Here is a 23024-nt window from a genome sequence, read left to right as displayed (position 1 = left end):
TGTAAAGCTCAAACTGGACTGATTCTACAAAACTGAATTCACCAGTCTTCTCATTCAGTAAGGTACATCAACAGTGGCACTAAACAAGGGTACCACCCAAGACTGTTGTCCAGGTAACACCTTCCACTGTCCTACCTCCTCACTGCTGCCATCACGTCAGCCTCTTGCTGACCTAGTTACTGTGCTGCCACTAGAGCAACATATTCTTCTTCCATCCTGGTTCCCTAGAAGCCTTTAAAGACAGTGCAGGTAGGCAGCTACTACACAGTGAGGCTTGCTAAACTCTCGAAAAACCCCACCGGGCATGTACAGCTGGCAGTCCTGTTTTTAAAGTCATTGTTTAAAGCAGAAGAAGAGTTACCTGCTTTTCACTACCTGAAGGAGTTGCAAAGCAGTTTACAGTTGCCTTCCCTTCCTCTCCCCACAACAGACACTCTGTGAAGTAAGTAATAATGAGAGAGCTCTGAGATAACTGCTCGGTGAGAACAGCATTATTAGGACTGTGACTAGCCCAAGACAACCCAGCTGGCTGCATTTGGAGGCGTGGGGAATCAAACCTGGATCATCAGATTAGAAGCCACTGCTCTTAACCAAGATGAAAGGAGTGTTTGCTGTGGGCAGTAGGGGGTGGGAGAGGGCCTGAGAGAGAGCCTCAGGTCAACATTCATTTTGCATCATTACAAAGTTTGCCATGTGCATTGCCTGGTTTTGGATCTAAGGTTCACTTGTCTCAGTGAGAATAAAGTGTAGATGATTTGCTTCCCAATCAGAAATAAGAAGCAATTTTTTCTCATAGACATTTTTGTTAATTATAGAAATTCTAATTTTCTATAGGAATCTCTCTTTCAAGTTTCATCTATGCCATGGTATCAAAGATTTATCAAAACCATAAAGTTGATTTTTTTCAGTTTCCTATGAAAGCTGTCAGTGCAGCATTTTGATAATTAAAATCTGTTGCAGCAAGGGACATCTCTGGAGTAAAGGAAATGAGTAAAGGCTGGAGTGAAAGAAATGGGCTAGAAAAGGTCTAGAAAGATGCTTTGGTCATAATAAGTAGTTTGAGGCCATGCTGAGATCATAGCATGAACAGAAATCACATATGCTTTCTTACAGTTTCAGCTAACTTGTCCAACTCAGGAACATACTGGAGATTTTGGGTGAGATGCCAAAGAGAATGAGTTTGGGATGTTGGAGTTCAGAAGCATATGATATCACTTTGTGATGTCATATTCTATGTCAATTCCACATCAAGGGTCAAGTGATGGCACATTGTAATGTCGTTTCTGGGTCACTTCCCCTAGTGGAACCTTTCTTGTGAGGTCACTTCCTCATATCAGAATTTTGTATTCTACTGTTGGTGAGCAGTTTGAGGTTGCAGTTGCAGCTGATCTGCACATGGTGACTTGGATCCTAAAAGTTATACTCTGGTATATAGTTTGCACAGTTCAAAGGCAGGGAGGAGCACAACATGCTCTTTGAAAGGACACTGTTCCTGCTCCTGCCAGTAATAATAGTGCTGACTTCACTGGAAGTCAAGCCATCAACTAGGTAGCATCATCTCCGTCACAACCAGTTCTCCATCTCAGCATATTTGTGCCTGAGCAGCACTGGATCAGGGTACCTCACAATCCCCCCTTCACCTTACTTACCAAATGTTTCACTTTTCCTCCTATACTCCCAATAACATTTTTAATGCAAGAGGAGAGAAAGACAGACACGCATGCATGCATAAATGCACAGAGTGCAAACCTGACCAGAAGACACCCTGTATATGGGGGGATGACACTTTCTACCTCCTGGAGCTTATGTTGCCCATGGGTAACAATGGCAGAAAACTGAAAGAGTGGGGCTCTTGATGCTTGCACTATGGGCTCCCCTTAAACCAGTTTTAGTCCTCAAAATGCCTATTCTTGTTGGAAATGCTGTTCCAAAATTACACCACAGGTACTCCTAGCCAACAGTATCTGAGCAGTCGAACCAGTATCATTGCTATTTATTTATTTATTCTAATTTGTATCTTGTGTTTCTTTCATCAACAGGACTGCCAAGGCAGTTAACAAGTTAAAAACATATATATTAAAAGCACATTTTAAAAGCCATTGAAACCAAATAAAAACATATCCAAATAGTTAATATCAAGTTAAAATATGCATTCTTAAAAACAACAATTTGTTTTTAAAAGTAGGACAGGCAGGAAGGATCACTGAGGGAACACTAGACAAAACAAAGACATTTTCATTTATTGGTGGAAGATGGCAACAGAAAGGGTCAGGAGAATCTCTCTGGGAAGAGAGTTCTGGGGCTATGGACAAGGGACAAATGCAACTTAGCAAAGGGATTTAGATAATAGTTTCCCATGTAAGTAAAAAGTCTGCCATTCCGACCTCTCTGCCATAAAATCTCACCAGCTCTACACCATGCATGGTTGAAAAAGAAGGTGCCTGAAAAACACTTCACAGTATCTGCATTGCATAGAAGCAATATAGTGGGGATTAAGTTGGTATTTGCTTCTCTATTAGGACACTGAGGCACCTCAGACTGGATTAACCCCCCAAATTATATAGTCAGATGTGCCAGGTAGCAACAAGCACTATTCTGGATACAGCTCAGAGTTTCCTGCCTCAATACTTACAAGAGGTTTTACGGAGGTCTCTAAGCCACAAACGTCCTTTATCAACAAGGGTCAACATCCTTCCCTTGCTCCATCCCTGGCTCCATTCTCCCAGCATCCTTCTAATTCCCTTTGCCCAGCAGGCAACTTTTCCCTGCCTGAATTTCTCCTTGATGCTCAGCTTTGAAAGGTTTGCAGGGGAGGGGGATGTCAGACTAACTAGGCCTTATGCCACCAGGAGATCTACACAACCAGGCATGGATGGAGGGAGACACTGGAAATCATTCAGACACTGAAGGTAGTCATGTTGTTTTATTACTAAGTGTCCAAAGTCAATAGTAGGGTAAGGAGGGCGAGGAGGAGGAGGTGGTTTATATGCCACTTTTCTCTACCCGAAGGAGTCTCAAAGTGGCTTAGAGTCGCTTTCCCTTCCCTCTCCCCACAACAGACACCCTGTGAGGTAGGTGAGGCTGAGAGAGCCCTGATATTACTGCTCAGTCAAAACAGCTTTATCGGTGTTTACAAGTTAGTGAGGAACTTATCGCAAAACCAAAAGCTAGAAAGATTGCCCATTATTTCCGGATGTTTTGATAAGCTTGATCAAGGAATTACTCTAGTGTTGCTTGAGGATCCTTCAGTTGGGCCATGTTAAGCTACAACCATGGAATCCATTTCTACGCCCCAAAATTAAATAAGCAAATTAGTAGAACCATAACACTACTTTAAAATATTTATTTCAACACTTGTTTCTGCAGCATAGGAGAGTGTTAATAGTCTTATTCCAGCTGTGTACATTTCTCATTATTCCTTTAAAAAATGCTTGACAATTTGGCTGCGAGCATGATTTTGCTGCTGATTGATGTCCAAGGTGTTTAATTAATGGCTAGAATGTTTATTCTTCCTTGCTATGCCTTTAACACTCTTTTAATGACAGGAATGATCATAGCATTTCAGACAGGAGGCTGCTATGTTTGTTTCTGCAGGATGTCTCTAATCTCAGTTTTTTCACCATCCTTGATTGGGAACATCTGTTGATTGGGAACACTGTTTTCCTTTTTCTCAGCTGGATTTTTGAATATGTGTCACTACCCGTATGTTATTTTTAAAGCCAGGAAATCTCTTCTGTGATTAACATTCCAATTATAACAATTATTTTAATCCTATTTATCCCCAGCAATAAGAAATGCTAAACAGGTCAAGTTGAAATTTGAACCTGATTTCTTCTGCATCATTATTTGCGCAAAGAAAGCAATAAACACAGTTCTATTTTTACTGCATTGGAATTGGCAAGTTTTCCCACCTAATGCAAATTAAATGAATGGTGTTTAAAACAGTTAGATAGTTCTGTGAAAAACACACATTGATTTTAATCTGTATTCATTACCCCAAAGCAAATTCCAGTGGGGGTATTAATAAATAAATAAATGTAGAAGTACATGGGGTAGGGAGCACAGGACATAAGAAGGTGCAGTTTGCTTCTTTTCTCTACCACATATAATAGCAGCTCCGAGGAGTGATTTTTTACAGGGAAAGTTGCAGTTCATTCCCTTTTCTACTGATTCATGGTTCTGGTTGAAAACATGTATTTTGTGATTGTTTTATGATATTAAAGAAAACAGAAGAATATCTGATCACAGACTGATCTCATATGTAAAATGTAGTTTGGCCCTGATGAACCCCATCAGCTATAAGGAGTTTTCGATCTCCTTACACTTACAACTCAAGAAATCAACAAGCTCTGATGGTCAAATAAGTGGAGACCCATTTATTTGTTTTGTCATATATTTGTAGTCATTCTACAAACAACTGTTTAGTGCAGCAAGTTTCCTCTCATGCCTCTGTGGCCTGAATATCTGTAGTGCTTATACTTGGTGAATTCTCTTGTTTAGCTGACCACTCACACCTCACTGTAATCAAAGTGATATTGACGGTGCAGTCCTAAAAAGAGCTGCACATTTATAAGCCCAATAGAATTAGGGTATGAGTACCCACAAGAAACATGCAAAAGTAGTTATTCTATTCTTCCCATCTTTGCTTTCTCCCTTCTCCCTCTACCAAGGGTGGGTGAGCACTGCTTGTGGTATTCAATCTCACAGCAGTATTTGACATAGTAGGCCACAAGTTTCTTGCTCACCACTTTGTCGATCTAGGGATTCAAGGGTCTGACCTCCAGTAGCTGATCTCCTTACTCTGTGATCAAGGTTAGAGGGTCACTATCAGGGAGAATTAATCACACCTCTGCCAAATCCCCTGAAGAGTTCAGCAGGGGGTGATTCTCTCTCTGATGCTATTTAACATATTTATGTGCCCTCTTGCCCAATATACTGATGACACTGAGATCGGTCTTCTAATGGATAGTTGACTGGATGCCCCTCCAAGCTCATTGGTCCAGTGTCTGGAGGCAGTGACTGAGAGGGTCAATGCAAGCCACCAGAAACTAAACTCAAGGCCATACACCGCTCAGGCCCCATGTATCTAAGGGACCACTTATTTGAATATGTCCCTAAGAGACCATTACAGTCAGCCAACACCAACTAGCTGAGGATCCCTGGCCCCAAGGAAGTAAGCTTGGCCTTGACCAAGCTTTTGGCCCTTGTCTTTTGGCCCTTGTTCCTGTCTGGTGGAATGAGCTCCCAGAAGAAATGGAGATCTTCTGCCAGCTTTATGATTGAGGCCAGGAGAAATAACCAGGCCAGCCAAATTAGGCCTTCCTCCCCACTCCTAACAAAATCAACAATATTGCTGCTGATATTTGCTAAATTGTATTAACTATCTTAAAGCTAATTTGATTAATTAATGTGGTGGTTTTATTGCTCATATTAAGTAATATATGTTTTTATATTCATGTTGTATACCACCCTGAGATGGCTAGATCTGAGAGGGGGTGAAGTCAAATAAATAAATACTTATCTGAAACTTTTTCTCCCTCCAGCCATCTTTTTCTTACTCTCTCCTTCATGCCTGCCATTTCCTCTTTCTTTCTGCACCCCACTTCATCACTTTATCACTCTTTCTGCCCATCAAACCCCTGGCCTCCCTCTTGTTTCCCAACCCCCTGCAGTAGCAGGGGTGGCGGCAATTCTCCAGGAATCACAACAGATCTCCCAAATATAGAGATTTCCTTTAAGGTTGCCAGCTCCAAGTTTGAAAAGTCCTGGAGATTTGGGGGTGGAGCCTTGGGAGGGTGAGTTTTGGGGTGAGAAGTGACTTAGTGGGGCATAATGCCACAGACTTCACCCTCCAAAGCAGTCATTTTCTTCAGTGGGACTGATCTTTGTCATCGGAATAGCAGTTGTAATTTTGAGTGATCTCCATCCCACATCTGAAGGTTAGCTTCCCTAGGTTCCTCTGGAAGAAATTGCTGCTTTGAAGAATAAAGTAGATGGCATTATACTCCTTGACCTCCCTCCCATCCTCAAACCCCACTGTTCCCAGCCCTCCCCCCAATCTCCAGAATTTTCCTAACCTGGAGTTGACAAGCATAACTTCTTCCCACCCAACAGCCAACCTACCTTTATCTGTTCCTCTGTTTTATGCTTTCCCTCTCCTCCACCCAATAGCCTCATCTTTGGAAAACTGTGCCCCAGTTGTGTGGTACCACAGTTCCCTGCCCCATTCTCCACTTCTCAGCCATTTACCAGCCTATATTTTACATGCCTCCCATCTTCAACTATATCTTTCAGAATTCAGTGCCACTGAAGAAAATGGTTGCTTTTGGAGGATGGACTATATGGTATACTATCCAGCTGTGGCCTCTCCCCTTCCCTCCTCAGGCCCCTACCCCAAATCTCTGGGAATTTCCCAATTTGGAGATGGTAACAGTGATTAAATAACCTTAAACATATATTGAAATAAACAATTAACTTCTTATTCCTTCATATTTCAGAAGAGTGCATGACTGCATGGGGTACAGCAGCTTAACTTTCTGCCTTATTATGGGGAATAACATTGTGCCAAATACAAGAATTAACAACTTGGCTCTGGGTAAAATCCTTTCTAGAACATAGGGGTTAGAGTGATATCTATGGGGTTAAATTCCATTCATCCCAAGAGTCAACCACAATTCTTTAAACAATGTTGTAAATTACTATGGATTTGTCTTGTGCATTTTTATTCCTTGTGTTGTCTCTTTAATATGATCATCTAGTCAATAAATGTAAAATATGTGTTTCCTGAGTTATAATGTTTCACTCATAACTGGTTCTAATTTGTGGTTCATTACACTGTTGAATAGTTTTTAAAAACACTGTTAATGGGATAAATGATTAAACCACAGTTTGGCTGTATTTTTTAGGGAATGTCCATTAAGTGCCAAGTATAAGCAAATGAAATTGCTCTACATGCCCAGTTTTAAGAGTATCAAAGCCTCTCCTAGCCAACAGTTCCCTTATTAACATTCTAATTATAAAGACTTATTTTGATCAGTTTAAAGCTCAGCTGTCATAGTTTAAAATTCAATTTCTTGTGACAGCTGAGATGTTAACTCACAGGGCTCTTTATTTTAAAATGATATTATAGCCGAATGTAGCATTTGATACAGATTACTATGTAAAAAAGGATCACAGTTTTCTATCAAAATCCTAGTTCTTTGGATCAGTGCATTGTCCGGGATCCAAAGAACCCTGCCAAGCTGGACTAGTTGTTTGTTGCCTAGGCTATATTATTATGACTTCATAGGAATGTTTATTATCTATAGGCCTGCACATTCTTGAAACCTCGAGTTTCAAGTTCACCTCAAATCTAACCATTCTAGTGCAGACCAACTTGACTAGCCTTTGAATCTTTATTGTAGAGTTTTGCTGAAAAAGAAATCTAGTTTTATATCTAAGAAAGTTTTACGTCAAACTTAGTGGAACTCTCAAGTCCCGTTTAGCTGACTCAGATCCATGTTTTATTGTTAAAGTGTTTATATATTTTAGTAGTAGTAAAGTTATTCAAGAATCATAGAATCCTAGAGTTGGAAGGGGTCATACAGGCCATCCAGTCCAACCCCCTGCTCAATGCAGGATCAGCCTAAAGCAGTGGTCCCCAACCCACGGGCCGCAGCCTGGTGCCGGACCGCGAAGGCCATGGTGCCGGGCCGCGGCTCCCTCTCCCCGCCCCCCCCCGCAGTAAAAAACTTCCCAGGCCGCAAGTTTGCGGCCCGGGAAGCTTCTTACTGCGGGAGGGGGGGAGAGGGAATCAGGGCTGCGCCCACGCATTGCGTATGCGTGCCGGGCCACGCATGCGCACATGCGCCGTGCACGGTCAAAATCGTGCATGCACGGTAATTGTGCGCATGCACACATGTGCAAAACTGCCACGCATGCGTGATTTCGGTCGTGCATGGCACATGTGCGCATGTGTGGCCCGGTGCGCATGCGCAATGTGTGGGCGTGGTCACGCATGCGCTGCATGCGTGGGCGGGCAGTTGCCCTGCCGGTCCCCAGCCTCAAAAAGGTTGGGGACCACTGGCCTAAAGGATATAAGATAAGTATCTGTCCAGCTGCTGCTTGAAGACTGCCAGTGAGGGGGAGCTTACCACCCCCTTAGGTAGTTGATTCCACTGCTGAATTACTCTGACTGATTTTTCCCCTGATATCTAGCTGATATCATTTTACATATAGTTTAAACTTTGAAACCTATCCTCTGCTGCCAACAGAAACCTTATCCTGCCCTACTCTAAGTGACAACCTTTCACATACTTAAAGACAGCAATCATGTGTTCTCCAGGCTGAACATTCCCAAGTCCCTCAGACTTTCCTCATAGGCCTTTATTTATTTATTTATTTTATTTAGATTTATATACCACCCTCCCCGAAGGCTCAGGTCCACAGACTTTGGATCATCCTTATCACTCTCCGATCCAGTACGCATGCTTCTCATTTTTGTGACCCAAATGTAGAACTGTGCACTTATCCTTATTGATTTGCATCTTGTTCCCATTTGCCAACTTTTCCAGTGTGTCCAGATATCGTTGAGCCGTACATCTTCTGGGGTGTTCACTACACCTCCCAATTTGTTGTCATCCACAAATTTAATGAGGAGCCCCATTACTCCCTCATCCAAATAATTGATAAAAATGCGGAAAAGTACTAGACCCAATAGCAAGCCCTATGGCACCCCACTGCTCACCTCCCTCTAATCTGATGAAATACCACTGGCAACCACATTTTGGATGCAATTTTCTATCTAGTTCCCTATCCATCTAACCATATGAAAATCCAGTCTACAATCCTCCAGTTTACCCATCAGAATATCATGGGGAACCTTGTCAAAAGCCTTACTTAAATCCAGATAAACAACATCAACTGAGTTTCCACAATCTAATAAGACCATCACTTGGTCAAGGAAGGAAACCAGGTTGGTCTGACAGGACCTGCTAGAGGCAAATCCATGCTGACTTCCCCAGATCAACAATTGTCCTTCAGATGATTGCACATTGCCTCCATTAAAACCTGCTCTAGTATCTTTTGTGCAATTGAGATCAGACTCACTGGCATGTAGTTTCCTAAGTCATCTCTCCTCCCTTTTTTGAAGATTTGGAAAACATTTACTCTCCTCCATTCTTCTGGTACTTCTCTAGTCCTCCAAGAGGTCCTAAAGATGACAGACAAGCGTTCTGCAAGCTCTCCAGAAAGTTCTTTGAACTTACCTGTCAACACCTAACCTAGCTACTGTGATCCGTGCAATGGTCACCTCCAGGCTAGATTACTGTAACTTGCTTCATGCAAGGCTGCCCATGAAGTTGCTCTGGAAACTTCAACTGGTTCAAAATGCAACAGCATAGGTCCTTGCTGGAACTCAATGAAGAACACATATCATCTGTGCTCTCCCAATTGTATTAGCTCCACTTTGAAGACCAGTTCAGATTCAAGAGCTTGTTTATTACCTTCAGAGGCCTATATGGTATCTGTGGGGCTGTTTCTCACACTATATCCCGAAAGAGCATTAAGATCCAACTATCAGAATTTGCTCAGGATTCCTGGCACTAAATAACATTTCAGCCCTGGCCCCAACCTGGTGGAATGCTCTGCCCTGTGAAATCAGAGCCCTTCAGGGCCTCAAACAGTTTCACAGTGTTTGTAAGACAGAGCTGTTCCACCAGACCTATGGTTGAAGCTGAAGATATCCTAAACATTCCCCTGGCTTCCTTAACCAAACCTACCTAATTAAACTGTACTGAAGACTGTACTGTACTGACCTCCCTTTTCATTTGAGCAGAAAACAGTCAAGGAAGATTAGCATCTATTTCAGTTTTAAATCTATAACAACATTTTTTAAAATTATATTATATTGTATATTTTGTATTGTCTGTTTTAACGTAAACTGCTCTGAGCCTTTGGGCCAGGGCAGAATATAAATACACAGATAAATAAAATAATATAGCAAGTATCAAAAACTACAGCATAGCAATAACTTCTCTGGAGAGACAGACCTCATTAATCAATGTGTTCCTATTAACTGTACATTCTAATCCATTGTACCAGTTCACCTATACATAGCTCCCCTAAATAATTTTATATGTGAGAAGAAAAATGTGTGAATGTGACAGAATTAACCAGGCTGAACACAAGTCAACAAGATCTTGGAATGTCATTTTTTTTCCAAGTGTTTTAATACAAATATGATATATTTATTTGGCCTGATTATTTGTACACTTGGTACACTTGTCTTTCATACAAAGGAAAGATGCCAGTTAAGGGAAAGTGAGAATACTGGCTAGTACAGATGCTTTTAAATTTTTTCTGATCACTGTCTTGGAAAATGTATAAATTCATGAACTAATTCATGTGCAGAATTGCTGAACTAATTCTTATTCTTCCTCATTCTTTTAAGCATTAAACATTATGTGTAGCAACACTTTTAAAACTGTAAATTGCAGTATAAAATTGGATAATTAGCTAAATAATTTCCAAGCTTAATTTTTTTTAATTGGTACTGTAGCTCAATAGTTTCTCTATCAAACTTTAAGAGTACAGTTCTTTCTGTCAGACTATATTAGCTATGCAGCAGTTTCTACCTTGAGGCTTCCTGAAGTATGACTGACCATGCAACATTTTTGTGGCAAACAATAATTCTAGATGACAGAATCCCTTTGGTATGTGTGCATCTGTGAGGCAAATACAGAGCAGAGGTCATTATCATCACATTCTATTATGTAACTGGGTAGAACAAAGCATGTATTGCTTTGCTTTGACTTGTGGGGAACATATTTTTGGAAATGCTAGTTGTTATACAGGACCTAAGCAATATACAACATGACAGACTTTTGAACAGAATGTTTATAGCAACCAATGGCACTTACCTGTGTTGTTCTAATACATGAATTCAAAAATGACATCTTTCCCTGTTACTAGAAGCTAAGCATGCCAACAAAAAATATTTTAAGCTGAAAGGCAAATCCATTTATTTGTTTGTTTGTTTGTTTGTTTGTTTGTTTGTTTATTTACCGCCCTCCCTGAAGGCCCAGGGTGGTTTACAGGGAACAGGAAAAGATACAGATAACATATGGTAACAGGTGATAACATTAATAACATAATAACAACAATAACTTAACATGATCACAACAGTAACATTAGAAAATGGTGGAATTGCAAGAACCTCAACTCACCTCTTACTTGGACCCAGTGGGTTAGGCAGATTAGTGTCAGTAGTAGAAGGGGGGGCTTGGGGACCAATTGGAAGCAATGGTTTGGGTTGACCTCAACCAAATGCCTGGTGGAGGAGCTCCCTTTTGCAGGTCCTGTGGAACTGTTTAGGTTCTGTCAGGGCCCTGATCTCCTCTGAGAGCTCGTTCCACCAAATGGGGGCCAGAATGGAGAAATCTCTGGCCCTGGTTGAGGTCAAGAGGGCTTCCTTGGGGCCAGGGACTCTTTCCCCCTTCCTCTCTAACACACTTCCTGCCTTCCTTCCTCTATTCCTTCTATTCATCCCTTCACCCACCCCTTTCCCTTCTTTCTCAATCCCATCCCTCCTTCCCTCCTTCCATTTCTCAATCCCATCCCTCCTTCCCTCTGTTGTGGGGAGAGGAATGGGAAGGCGACTGTAAGCCACTTTGAGCCTCCTTCGGATAGGGTAAAGTGGCATATAAGAACCAACTTTCTTCTTCTTCTTCTTCAAACTTCCTTTCCTCCCTTATTCTTCCCTATGCTCTGGTGCATGGGTAGTCAACCTGTGGTCCTCCAGATGCCCATGGACTAACATTCCCATTAGCCCCTGCCAGCATTTGCTGGTGGGGGCTCATGGGAGTTGTAGTCCATGAACATCTGGAGGACCACAGGTTGACTACCCCTGCTCTAGCGCCCGCGGTATTTCAGCAACAGTGGGCTTAATTTCTAGTATTAAAAGAATCATAGAGTTGGAAGGGGCCATACAGGCCACCTAGCCCAGCCACTTGGTTAATACATGATGGCAGATATTTTCTAAATTCCAATGTAGATTAAATTATTTCCAAGGATTTTTCAGCAAATAATGAGACTTTTTAGTATGAATGCCTTTCCCAGACCAATGTGTATGATTAAACAGTGTGTATTGTAGAGCAGTGGTTCCCAACCTGCGGGCCACGGCCCACTGCCGAGCCGAGAAGGCCATGGCGCCGGGCCGCGGCTCCCTCCCCCCACACCCCCTGCAGTAAAAAACTTCCCAGGCTGCAAGCATGGCCCGCGGGTGCGGCTGATGCGTGGGCGCGGCCCGATTCGCCCTGCCGGTCCCCAGCCTAAGAAAGGTTGGGGACCACTGTTGTAGAGTCTTAATTGAAAACACATTCCAAGCAAAACAGGATAGTGTCATTGCTTAATATTATAAATGAACTATTCATTAACTAAAAGCACTTAAATCAAAGCACTAATTTAGGTACTTGATGAAATTGTTGGCTAAAGGGATGGTTTACCTCAATAAAACTATAAATCATATCTACAGTTTATTACTTTGAGTAAGCCCTAAGTATGAAAGAACATTCCAAATGCAAAAGCACCCTGTTCAAATTACAATATTCTTTATGTATTATATTCTGTGTCTGATCATTTAGCTAAACTAAGTAATATAGAATTATTTCAAAACTCTTTTTGTAGCATAATAAAATCATCTAATGATATAAATTCTTCATAGTAACATACACTTCTAATTGAAAATGTCAGTCTGACAATCAATGCCAGTAGCGCAAGAGCATATCTAGGGTATAGTGGCCCCATCACATGCCCTGGGCTCCATATTTGATGGGAGCACCACCGGGCCCTGTCAAACCCCCCACAGGGCAACTCCAACCAGCCCATGCCCCTGAAACTTGCCCTGGTGGGTGGAGGACCTCACAGCAGCACATACATCAACCAATTGCAGCCCAGCCACAGACTCAGTGGATCCGAACCTAGGGCTGATTGCAGTGGTGCAACCCCCAATGTGAGCCACCACAGACTTCCCTTTGGATTGATGGGCATCCATACCCAGTCCCCTATCCTGGCATTTGACCACCACTATCCTCATGTGAGCATCAGTGTGTCCCAGCCCCAACAGCTGCCAGTCTCTCATACCACCTTAGCCAGAACATTTTTATTGAGGGGACAAATGAGTACAGTGAGAACATCATTATTTACTGTATTTTGAATGAGGTATGATATAGTGCAGAGTGTCTACAAGGAGTCATTCGACAAAGGTTAAATTATTGCTCTCTTTAAGTATTTGAAAGGTTGTTACTTAGAGGAAGGCAAGGAGAGGTTCCCGTTGGCAGCAGAGGATAGGACACACTCAAGACCTCTCACTTCCCTCCTCCTCTCCCAAAGCTCCATGGAGTACCATGGAGCCTGTTTGAGGTGAGGGTGGAAATGCCATAGGGAAGTGATATCATCAATGACAGCCAACAGGCAGGAGTGCCAGTCTTCAACCAAGTCTGCCAATGCGTCACTGGGAGGTATTGAGTTCCACAGATTATTCAGGAATCCTTCTGGATCCATAAGTCTCCGAAGGCAGGCTAAAATTTGCCCTCCACCCAACACGGTGGGGGTGGAGTCCTAAACCTTCAGGGCATAGTGGTTTGATCACAGGATGGGATTAACCACCATCAGATCAACCTCTTTCCCAGACCCAAAGATCAAATTAAGGGTCTGGCTGGCCTGATGGGTAGGTCTGACAACAAATTGTGAGAATCCTAGCATCACCATTGCCAATACCATGTCTGAGCTAAGTCTGGAGACAGCGATTCTGCACACACATTGAAACACCACAGGATTAAGAGAATAAGGAGGAGGAGGAGGAGGAGGAGGAGGAGGAGGAGGGGGTTGGTTCTTATATGCGGCTTTTCTCTACCAGAAGGTGTCTCAAAGTGGCGTACATTCACCTTCTTTTTCTTCTCCATACAACAGACACCCTGTGAGGTAGGTGAGGCTGAGAGAGCCCTGATATCACTGCTCGGTCAGAACAGTTTTATCAGTGCTGTGGCGAGCCTAAGGTCACCCAGATGCTGCATGTTATAAATGAACTATTCATTAACTAAAAGCAGTTAAATCAAAGCACTAAGTTAGGTACTTGATTAAATTAAGTTGTCTAAAAGCATGGTGTGGGAGAGTAGGGAATCAAACCCAGATTAAAATTCAGTGCTCCTAACAGCTACACCAAGCTGGCTTTCCTAGGGAACTGCACTGTCTGGACAGCTGTTGCCTCCAGCAGGCTTGACCGGGGCAGCTGGCAGTATATTAGGCAGACAGTACACCAACCAGATGGCCAAATTCTCAATCAATTCCCACCTGAGGCCAACACATTCCACCACTGGGATCAACGGGACTGCTAGAGCCCTGAAGGTAGAAGAATCTTGGACTAGAATTGCCATGAGTCTGTTTCTTTCTCCAAGCATGAATAACAGAGATCAGAGAAGAAAGTGCATTTTCTTGGATGGATGACCCCTTTGACTCGCACCACCATCTTCCATAGTAATTGCAACACCCAGTCATTACTGGTGTTTTGACTGACAGCAACAGTATGTTTTCCTTAACTCTTACAGACATAGAAGAATTTATTTTTATAACTGATTGGGGTTATATTCAGTGAGAGATAATTATGCCAATTAGATATATTTTATTTACTTGTTTTCCATAATTCCATAATTTTGAAAGACATATGAAGAAAAAAGAATTATCTATCTTGCAAACACAATTATAAAAAGGATTGAAGGGTACTGATTTGTAGTTAGAAGGACAGATAGGATTGTGAGACATAAAATCAGTGTAGATGTATAGTGAATGGAAACTGTGCAGACTTTGGCAATCTGGAAGAACTGGTTTGGGATTACATAAGAATAGATTGACACATTTCCAAGCTTTTATCCAAAAGTCACAGCTTTTTAATTGATAATTTTAAAAACATACATTCTGAAGCTCAGGACCACAATATGTAACACTTTTCATTACTCCGGAGTAGTCTCATATCTGCCAAGTGACTATGCCAATTGAGAGTATTTCACTACTATTGCTTTGTTAAATGCTTCAGGAATAACGTTATGTAATATCAAAATGGAGGCCTGGAGGATCATTGTCCATGGGGTCACGATGGGTCGGACACGACTTCGCATAACAAATATCAAAATTGGAGAAGAAATCAATATGAACATCATTTTAGAAGTAATGCTACATTTTAACATATGTATCTGTTTTTTTTGTTTGATTTATTTTGCAGGAATTTGCTGCTATTACAAAAGAGTTAAATGCATGCAGGGAACAACTACTGGAAAAAGAAGAAGAAATTTCAGAATTGAAAGCTGAAAGGAATAACACCAGAGTAAGTAGAAAAGCAATCTGCAAGTGCTTGTTTTGTATAAGAGACTCAAACCAGTTTTAGGCATTAGTTCCAAGTGTCCAAGAAAACAAGCACCCCTGCATGGTTCAGTTTCTAATGTCAAACGTTTACCAATATTCTACCAATATTTACTTGCCTTGGTGGCATTCTTTGGTCATTGCTACCTATTTCTGTGTGTTTCACACTTTAATTGCTGTTATGTTTTTCCTCTTTTATTCTGGGGTCCAGTAATAAGAGAATCACCCAGTGGATGCATAAACATCTGGTCTTTACATTAGCTTTCTGGACATCTCCCAGTTCAGGTTTTGACCCAGGTATGAAACTGAAATTGTGCCTGATACCTAAAGATTGGCAGGAAAAAATTGCTTTCTAATCTACTGATCCCACTAGACCTTTCAATGTCCATGATTGTTATTGCTTATAAGGCATAGCTGCCAAGAGTCCATGACCTGGTGACATTAATGGGATCCTTGCTGAGGACTTCCACCTGTGTTTTGCCAGAGGATGCCAATTGAATAATGCTTATCTCCCACAAACCTTTCTTCTAAAAATCCAGCTCAATGTTCATTTACTGCTTTTGATTAACATGTGTATGATGTCTCTGGATCACACTGTGCAAATAACGTTGGAACAAAGTATCATGCATCATTATAGAGATATTTAAAAGAATTGTTAAGCTGGCTTACGTTATTGTTATATGTATGTTCATAAGGCATTCATTATTTGCTAACCTTATATTGGTCAATTGTTAGCCAACTGATATGGCAGCCTTAAAATGCAGTTCATGTATTGAAGTACCAGGGCTTAAACAGTAGCAGTAGCCAAATTAAAATTATTTATTTACTAGCTTCAAAGCCCATTCCTAAGAATGGGCCTTGAAAGGGCCCCCTCCCCTGGCTCCCTGCCAGGCAGCTTAAGGTGGCGTTGGGCTGCTCTGACTCCAGAACAGCTCGCAGACAGATCAAGTGGGGTGGGTGGGGGCTGGCCAGCTCTTTAGCAGGCAGGGACAGAGCTCTTTAGCAGGCAGTCAGCAAATTGGGAGGCCCTCTTTAACAGGCAGTCAGCAGGCCAGGAGGCCCTCATTAGCAGGCCCTCCACCACGAACCTTTGCCCAGGGCCCTCTCCCCTTACCTGCTGCTGGCTCCAGGCACTGAGGTATGTCTGAGGGCAAAGAGGCTGGAGTCCAGGGATGGAGGATGGGAGCTGCAGGGGCAAGGCCAATCAGGGTGCAGCCAAGTTTGCTGGCTGCACCCTGATTGGCCCTATTCCTACTCGGACACCCAGGACACATTCCACCCCCTAGGCTGTTTCACAAATACTAAGAGGAACAATGGATAAGGATTTATTTATTTATTATTTTAATTATTTTATGATATTATATTTAGATATTGCGGCTCAGGGCGGTTTACATGGAACCAGGTAGAATATAGAATACATAGAACATGGAACATAGGAGTGGGTACAATACGGTTCAGCAACATTGGATAGGGCAACAGTATAACAGTGGCTTCAAAACTTTCCAAAAACTGGCAGTAAAAATTAACCTATTAACTAAGAATCCCAAAAGTTGGTCAGTTCAGTTTCTGGGGAGAGGTTTAGGGGGCCCAGTGGATGTTGTTGGAACAGTTGACCTCAACCAAATGTCTGGTGAAAGAGCTCCATTTTGCAGGCCCTGAAGAACTATGCTAGCTCCAGCAGGGCCCTGACCTCTTCAGGGAGCTAATTCCACCAGGTGGGGGCCAGAACAGAGAAAGCTCTGGCCCTGGTTGAAGTAATACATGCTTCTTTAGGCCAGGGATCACTAGCCAGTTGTAAGTGGCAGAGCATAGAGCTTTTGGGGGGGGTATACGCAGAGAGGCAGTGCCTCAGGTACACTGGGCCCAGACCATGTATGGCCTTAAAGGTGATTACCAAAACCTTAAGCCTGATCCAAAATTTGACTGGCAACCAGTACAGTTGTTGGAGATCAGACTGGATGTGGGACATCCATGGTGTTCCTGTGAGGACCCTGGCTGCTGCGTTCTGGACCAACTGTAGTTTCCGGATCAAGGTTAAGGGTAGGCCTGTGTAGAGCGAGTTGAAGTCCAGTCTAGTGGTAACTATCACATGGATCACCATGGCTAGGCGTTCCGGAGCCAAGTAGGGTGCTAATAGTTTGGCTTGGCATAGATGGTAGAAATCCAGCCATGCTACTCTTGTGACCTGTCCTTGCATAGGGAGGGAGGCATCAAGAATCATGCCCAGGTTCCTGGTGGAGTAAGCCACTGCAATGCAATGCAAGGAACTAGATTTGTATTCCACAATGTATCTATCTCCTCCAATGCAGGCAAGCTCTGGAGGAACAATCAGAGTAATAAAATACTGTGAATGCCTTCATCAGTGTGGATGTTAAGGAATCTCTAGCCTGTGGGATAAATGATTATTGGTATGAGCCAGTCTACAATTTATAGCTTCCTTGTAGAAGCTGCTGTTCAATAGCTTTCCAGTAACATATAGAATTTGACTTCTGTACATCTTTTGGGTAGCCTTCATATCACTTTCAGATATTTCTAGGAGCCCCAGGCAGCAGCATAAATGAGCACCATATTATGTGGCCCCATATGGAACCAAAACCATGCACTGATATTTTGAGAGGCATCCACATGAAGCCGTACTTCAAACTGGAAGCATTATTTTTAAAATTCCAATAGAAGAATACATTATTTAAGGTGGCTAAGTTTTTGTAATCTCTCATTTTTTAATTTACTAAGTAATTAACATAAATGCATAGTTAGCCCATTATGGAGAAGCAAGTTAGCACTGATACACTGGAATCTTGATGGGTTTAGTCTCCCAGAAACAAACAATGGACAAGGCTCCTCCAAGAGGTAAATCTCATTGGTGGAGAAAACCTGAGGGCTTTATTTGTTACTTATGGTGGTAGTAAAACTAACTAGAAGTATTTGGGAGGAGTGGGGAAAAGGTTATATAGAAAGAGCCAATCTCCTGTCACTGTCTATTAAATTCTACTAAGCAAAGAGGACAGCCCCTTGCTATTTCAACATATACAAAATATGTCACTATTTTTGAGAGTAACAGCATGATCCTTAATGCTTGTCAGCTTTGATCATAGTAGGATAAAACATTATTTATTTAACATTGCTACATACGTTAACTGTTTCAGATACAATAATTTTAACACTGGCATAATCTCTACACATCTCAAGGCTGCCAGTTGATTCATTCAATGATTCGAGAAGACCATCTGTGATTTATATGGAAGACTTTTGCATTGCAGGACTATAGGAAGCAGTGACTTAGCTGGGTGATATGCTAGAAATCCTGACATCTAAAATAATAAGCTACGCAAAAGTGATTAAACTATTGTTGTTATGTGCGAAGTCGTGTCTAACCCATTGCGACCCCATGGACAATGATCCTGATGACTTTTGGGAACTCTGTAAGGCAAAATTATTCCTGATGTTTTTGGCTCATATTATCTCTCTATTGAAAGACATAGTTGGCCTGTGGAAATTGTAATAATTTATGCCATTTGAAGTATTCCCACAGTTGTAGATATTAGATTGGTTTTATGTATTTTTGTATTATTTTACATGATATTGAATATTTACTATTCTACTTTGAACTTACTTTAAGTGACGCAGTTGTACATTGATATAAAGCTCTTCGACCTCTTGATCAAAGAGGAGTAATACAAAAATTGACATAAATAAGATACCAAAAATGATGTCAAAGTAATTGTCTAACAGGAAACTGAATTCTGGATAAACAGTTTAGAAACGGAGTTTCTCTCTCAAACCATTTATATTCTCTGTGACTTACTTTTAATCAAACAAGAATATTTATCCATGAATATTTGGCATAGCTCTAGTAGAAATATCCATCCTACATTGTTGGCTCAGATCCTGAGCTAGTGAAGAGCATACTCCTTATTTATTCCTAAACCTGAGTAATTTAGAACTATGGGGGAGGGGAAATTCCCCCTTTTCTCTCTTATGTTCATTCTAATTCTCTTACTAAAAATCTCACCTTAGAAATTCTGTTTGAGCAAGACCTAGTTTGTGTAAGCCAAACTAGAACAATGCACATTCACCTGCATGTATATTGCTTGGTTATACTGTGGTGACAGAAAGACTAATGTATTTTTTGTAAGAGCATTCTGTTTGAATTTGAAAGTGCGCACAATAATATTCACTCTATAACATATATGGGCTAATACAGGAATTTATATTTTTGTATCTTTCAAATATATCCTTATGTTTTGTTTTATTAAAGTATCTACATACTGTTTCCCACTGTGCCCCCTACCTGAGGATAGGTAAATCTGCAGATAGAGGACACATAGAGACTAAACTGCTTTTTCTTGAAGTGTGCTAAAAATGCAGCTTGGGTATATTGAACCCCCAAAATATTGGCATTTCTTGATATTCCAGAATGCTGATACCAGTATGCTATTCAAATTCAGTATATATTCAGAAACCTGGAATTGGGGGAAGGGGTGTTCTATAATGGTTCCTATAGGTTATAATGAAGAATCAATCTAAGGCTGGGGGAGGGCTGATTTTATTTGAGCATTGCTGCTGGTGCCTATCCTCAAATCTCCAAGATTTAAATGTTCTATGGGCCCCCAAAGAAGATGCCCCCATCATCCATTGTTTCCAATTGTGAGAATCCATGGGTGTTCCCAATAATCAGACTTCATTTAGGAAAAGGAAGTAGTTTATTGGGACATAGATCAAATCATCATGGGGTTCTTGCTAAGACTGGGGACTGGGGATAAGCACCCCCTTATCAAACCAGCTCCATAGCCCCTCCCAGCACCAAACAGCTTTAGGTGCAAATGGCCTTCATTTACCAAAGAGATCATCTCAAACTTCAAGGCCCAATATCAGGGGTAGTCAAACTGCGGCCCTTCAGATGTCCATGGACTACAATTCCCAGGAGCCCCTGCCAGCAAATGCTGGCAGGGGCTCCTGGGAATTGTAGTCCATGGACATCTGGAGGGCCGCAGTTTGACTACCCCTGCCCAATATAGTTTTCAAGGCAATAGTCAGAGGGGTCAGGAAGAAGGCCTTCACCCCTAAGATCTCAGTCTGGATGAGACTAACTAAAGGATCAAAGACACTGCAATAAAACAGGTATGGAAGTTAACAGACGCATGTAAAAGATGTTAAACAGGATTATATGGCTAAAACATCTCTCATAGTTTTGATACCAATGGATGGGAAAAGGTATTTAAAGGCAGGGGTCTTCCCCCGGTCTGCGGCCCGGTACCGGGCCGTTAAGGCCATGGTATCGGGCCGCCAGCGGCCGTGCCTGCCTCCCCCCCCACAGCGAGAGGGGGGAAGAGGGAGGCGCGGCTGCTGCCACGCCAGCGACGCAAACGCGCACACGCAGAGCTGCCATGCATGTGTGTTTGCGCCCCCTGCTGGCGAAAATGTGCACATGCGGCTGTTCTGTGCATGCGCGTTAGCGCCACCTAGTGGCGAAAACACGCATGTACAGCAACTGCGCGTGCGCGTTTACGTGCAGCTGCTGTGGCCGGGCCGCCGGCTCTCTCCCACCCTCGGAGGCGGTCCCCGACTACAAGAAGGTTGGGGACCGCTGTTTAAAGGTATTGTGGTGCCTTTAAATGCCTTCTTCACTCACAGCAGATTCATGGCCTATTAGTGCGAAGAATTAGTGCTACTATTAGTGCGAAGAACCCTCAGCAGGTCTGGCAGCTGGGAGCTGTGCAGGGCTCACCACCATTGCAGCTGCTGGGGGTTGGGGAGAGAAGTTTTGTATGCTATGTGCTAACACAAGTATATGCACTATTTCCACATCACTGCCTGCTGTTATCAGGCATGGGTGATGCTGATGTGGGATTGCTTTTTGAGTTTAAACCAGCACACAGGGTTAGAGAGGCTTTGGGGGACTGCCATGTGTGTGTAACATCAAATAGGAGCTTTATAATAGATGGTGTCAAATTAGTGATAAACCCTGTGAACATTGCAGTACAAAAGCCACCTCCTGAGGTTAAATATAAGAAAATATGTGTCATGCGTCTTAGTTCAGTACACATTTAGAAGACTTCAGTGTCCTATTTCAAGACATTTATTATTGAATACAGCATATTCATACGGAATACTGTTCTGACCTCCAGATCAACTTTCAGAACTGGATAAGATTTTGTGCTGTAATACCAGATAATGTACTTTGAGGTTCCATTCTGTAATACTATGGGGAAGTGGCTGTTTTACATCCAGGACAATCCCATATCTCCCCCTTTCCCCATCCCACCTTTTAAGAAGAGCAAAATAATTATTCTTCTTTAGGCATATTTTCACATTTCAGATTTAATATTCATAGAAACTGCCAACTGAACAGAAAGTTGAATATAGAATAACATGTACTATAGCATTTAAAAGCAATGCTAGTGTTAAATATAATCCCCAGCATTAATTCTTATCAATCAAGATATACACAGTTATATATCCCTAAACTCCTTAAAAAGGTAAAGGTAAAGGTTTCCCCTGTGCAAGCACCGAGTCATGTCTGACCCTTGGGGTGACGCCCTCTAGCGTTTTCATGGCAGACTCAGTACGGGGTGGTTTGCCAGTGCCTTCCCCAGTCATGACCGTTTACCCCCCAGCAGCAAGCTGGGTACTCATTTTACCGACCTCGGAAGGATGAAAGGCTGAGTCAACCTTGAGCCGGCTGCTGGGATTGAACTCCCAACCTCATGGGCAAAGCTTTCAGGCGGCTGCCTTACCACTCTGCGCCACAAGAGGCTCATACAACTCCTTAATTTGTCTTAATGTGCCAGTTTGGGATTTTCTTTCTGACAGGTACTATTCAGTCTACATATACCATTCCTGTTGGATTCAGATACACAAACACACACACATCAGACAATCATTTATCATGATTTTTCAAAACTCATTAGCTTTAATTAAAAGATCTGGAAGAAGCCCATGACCTAATTGTTAACACATAGACAGTTCTAAAAGCGAGCACCATTAAGAGAAGTATATGGGAGTATACTGGAGATGCTGTTTGCTAACTAGCAGAGTATTTTTTTTTTATTAGTAGTTTTATTAATAATACCTTTCCATAATAACATAAATCTTGTAGTCTTCCAATATAACATGGTTAAACTTCCAGTAACACTTTATACAACATATTGTATAATTTTTGTACACTGAGACAGATGCAAATAAACAAATTCTGAACCTCCTATTTAAATCTCAACTGAGAATTCCCACTCCAAATTTATATATGTTTCCCCCATATAATTCCAAAATGGTCTCCATTGATTTTTATACTTTTCTAAGTCTGTGTCCTTAAACAATGCTGTGAGTCTAGCCATTTTTGAAAAATCCAATAATTTCGTTTTCCAATCCTCCAGCGATGGGGTCTCCTTTGTTTTCCAAACTTTTGCTACCACCATTCTGGCTGCTGTTATGGCATACAATAACAATATATTCAATTCTTTAGGTATTTCATCTCTCGTTATACCTAATAGAAATAGTTCTGGTTTCTTTTTGAAGTTAACACCCAGCATTTTCTTAAGTTCTACATATATTTTGTTCCAAAATTTAACCATAACTAGCAGAGTATTGATGGATTATGATAACTAGAAGGCCATGAAGAACTTTAAAATGGATAA

At 41.9% G+C, this 23024-nt stretch overlaps 1 protein-coding gene across 11 annotated transcripts in view; it reads left to right on the top strand.

Annotated features, from left to right (window-relative positions):
• Positions 1-23024, top strand: part of PPFIA2 (PPFI scaffold protein A2) — a 230818-nt gene that overhangs the window by 115177 nt on the left and 92617 nt on the right. For all 11 annotated transcript variants that reach the window (XM_077338920.1, XM_077338919.1, XM_077338924.1 and 8 more), the window contains one exon: positions 15254-15355. In XM_077338920.1, the coding sequence (XP_077195035.1) occupies positions 15254-15355 (102 nt within the window). The remainder of the gene's footprint in view (positions 1-15253; positions 15356-23024) is intronic.

This window comes from Paroedura picta, chromosome 5 (assembly GCF_049243985.1).
Source record: "Paroedura picta isolate Pp20150507F chromosome 5, Ppicta_v3.0, whole genome shotgun sequence".
NCBI lineage: Eukaryota > Metazoa > Chordata > Lepidosauria > Squamata > Gekkonidae > Paroedura > Paroedura picta.
Note: the sequence above shows the minus strand (reverse complement) of the source record. Positions and strands in the feature narration are given on the sequence as shown.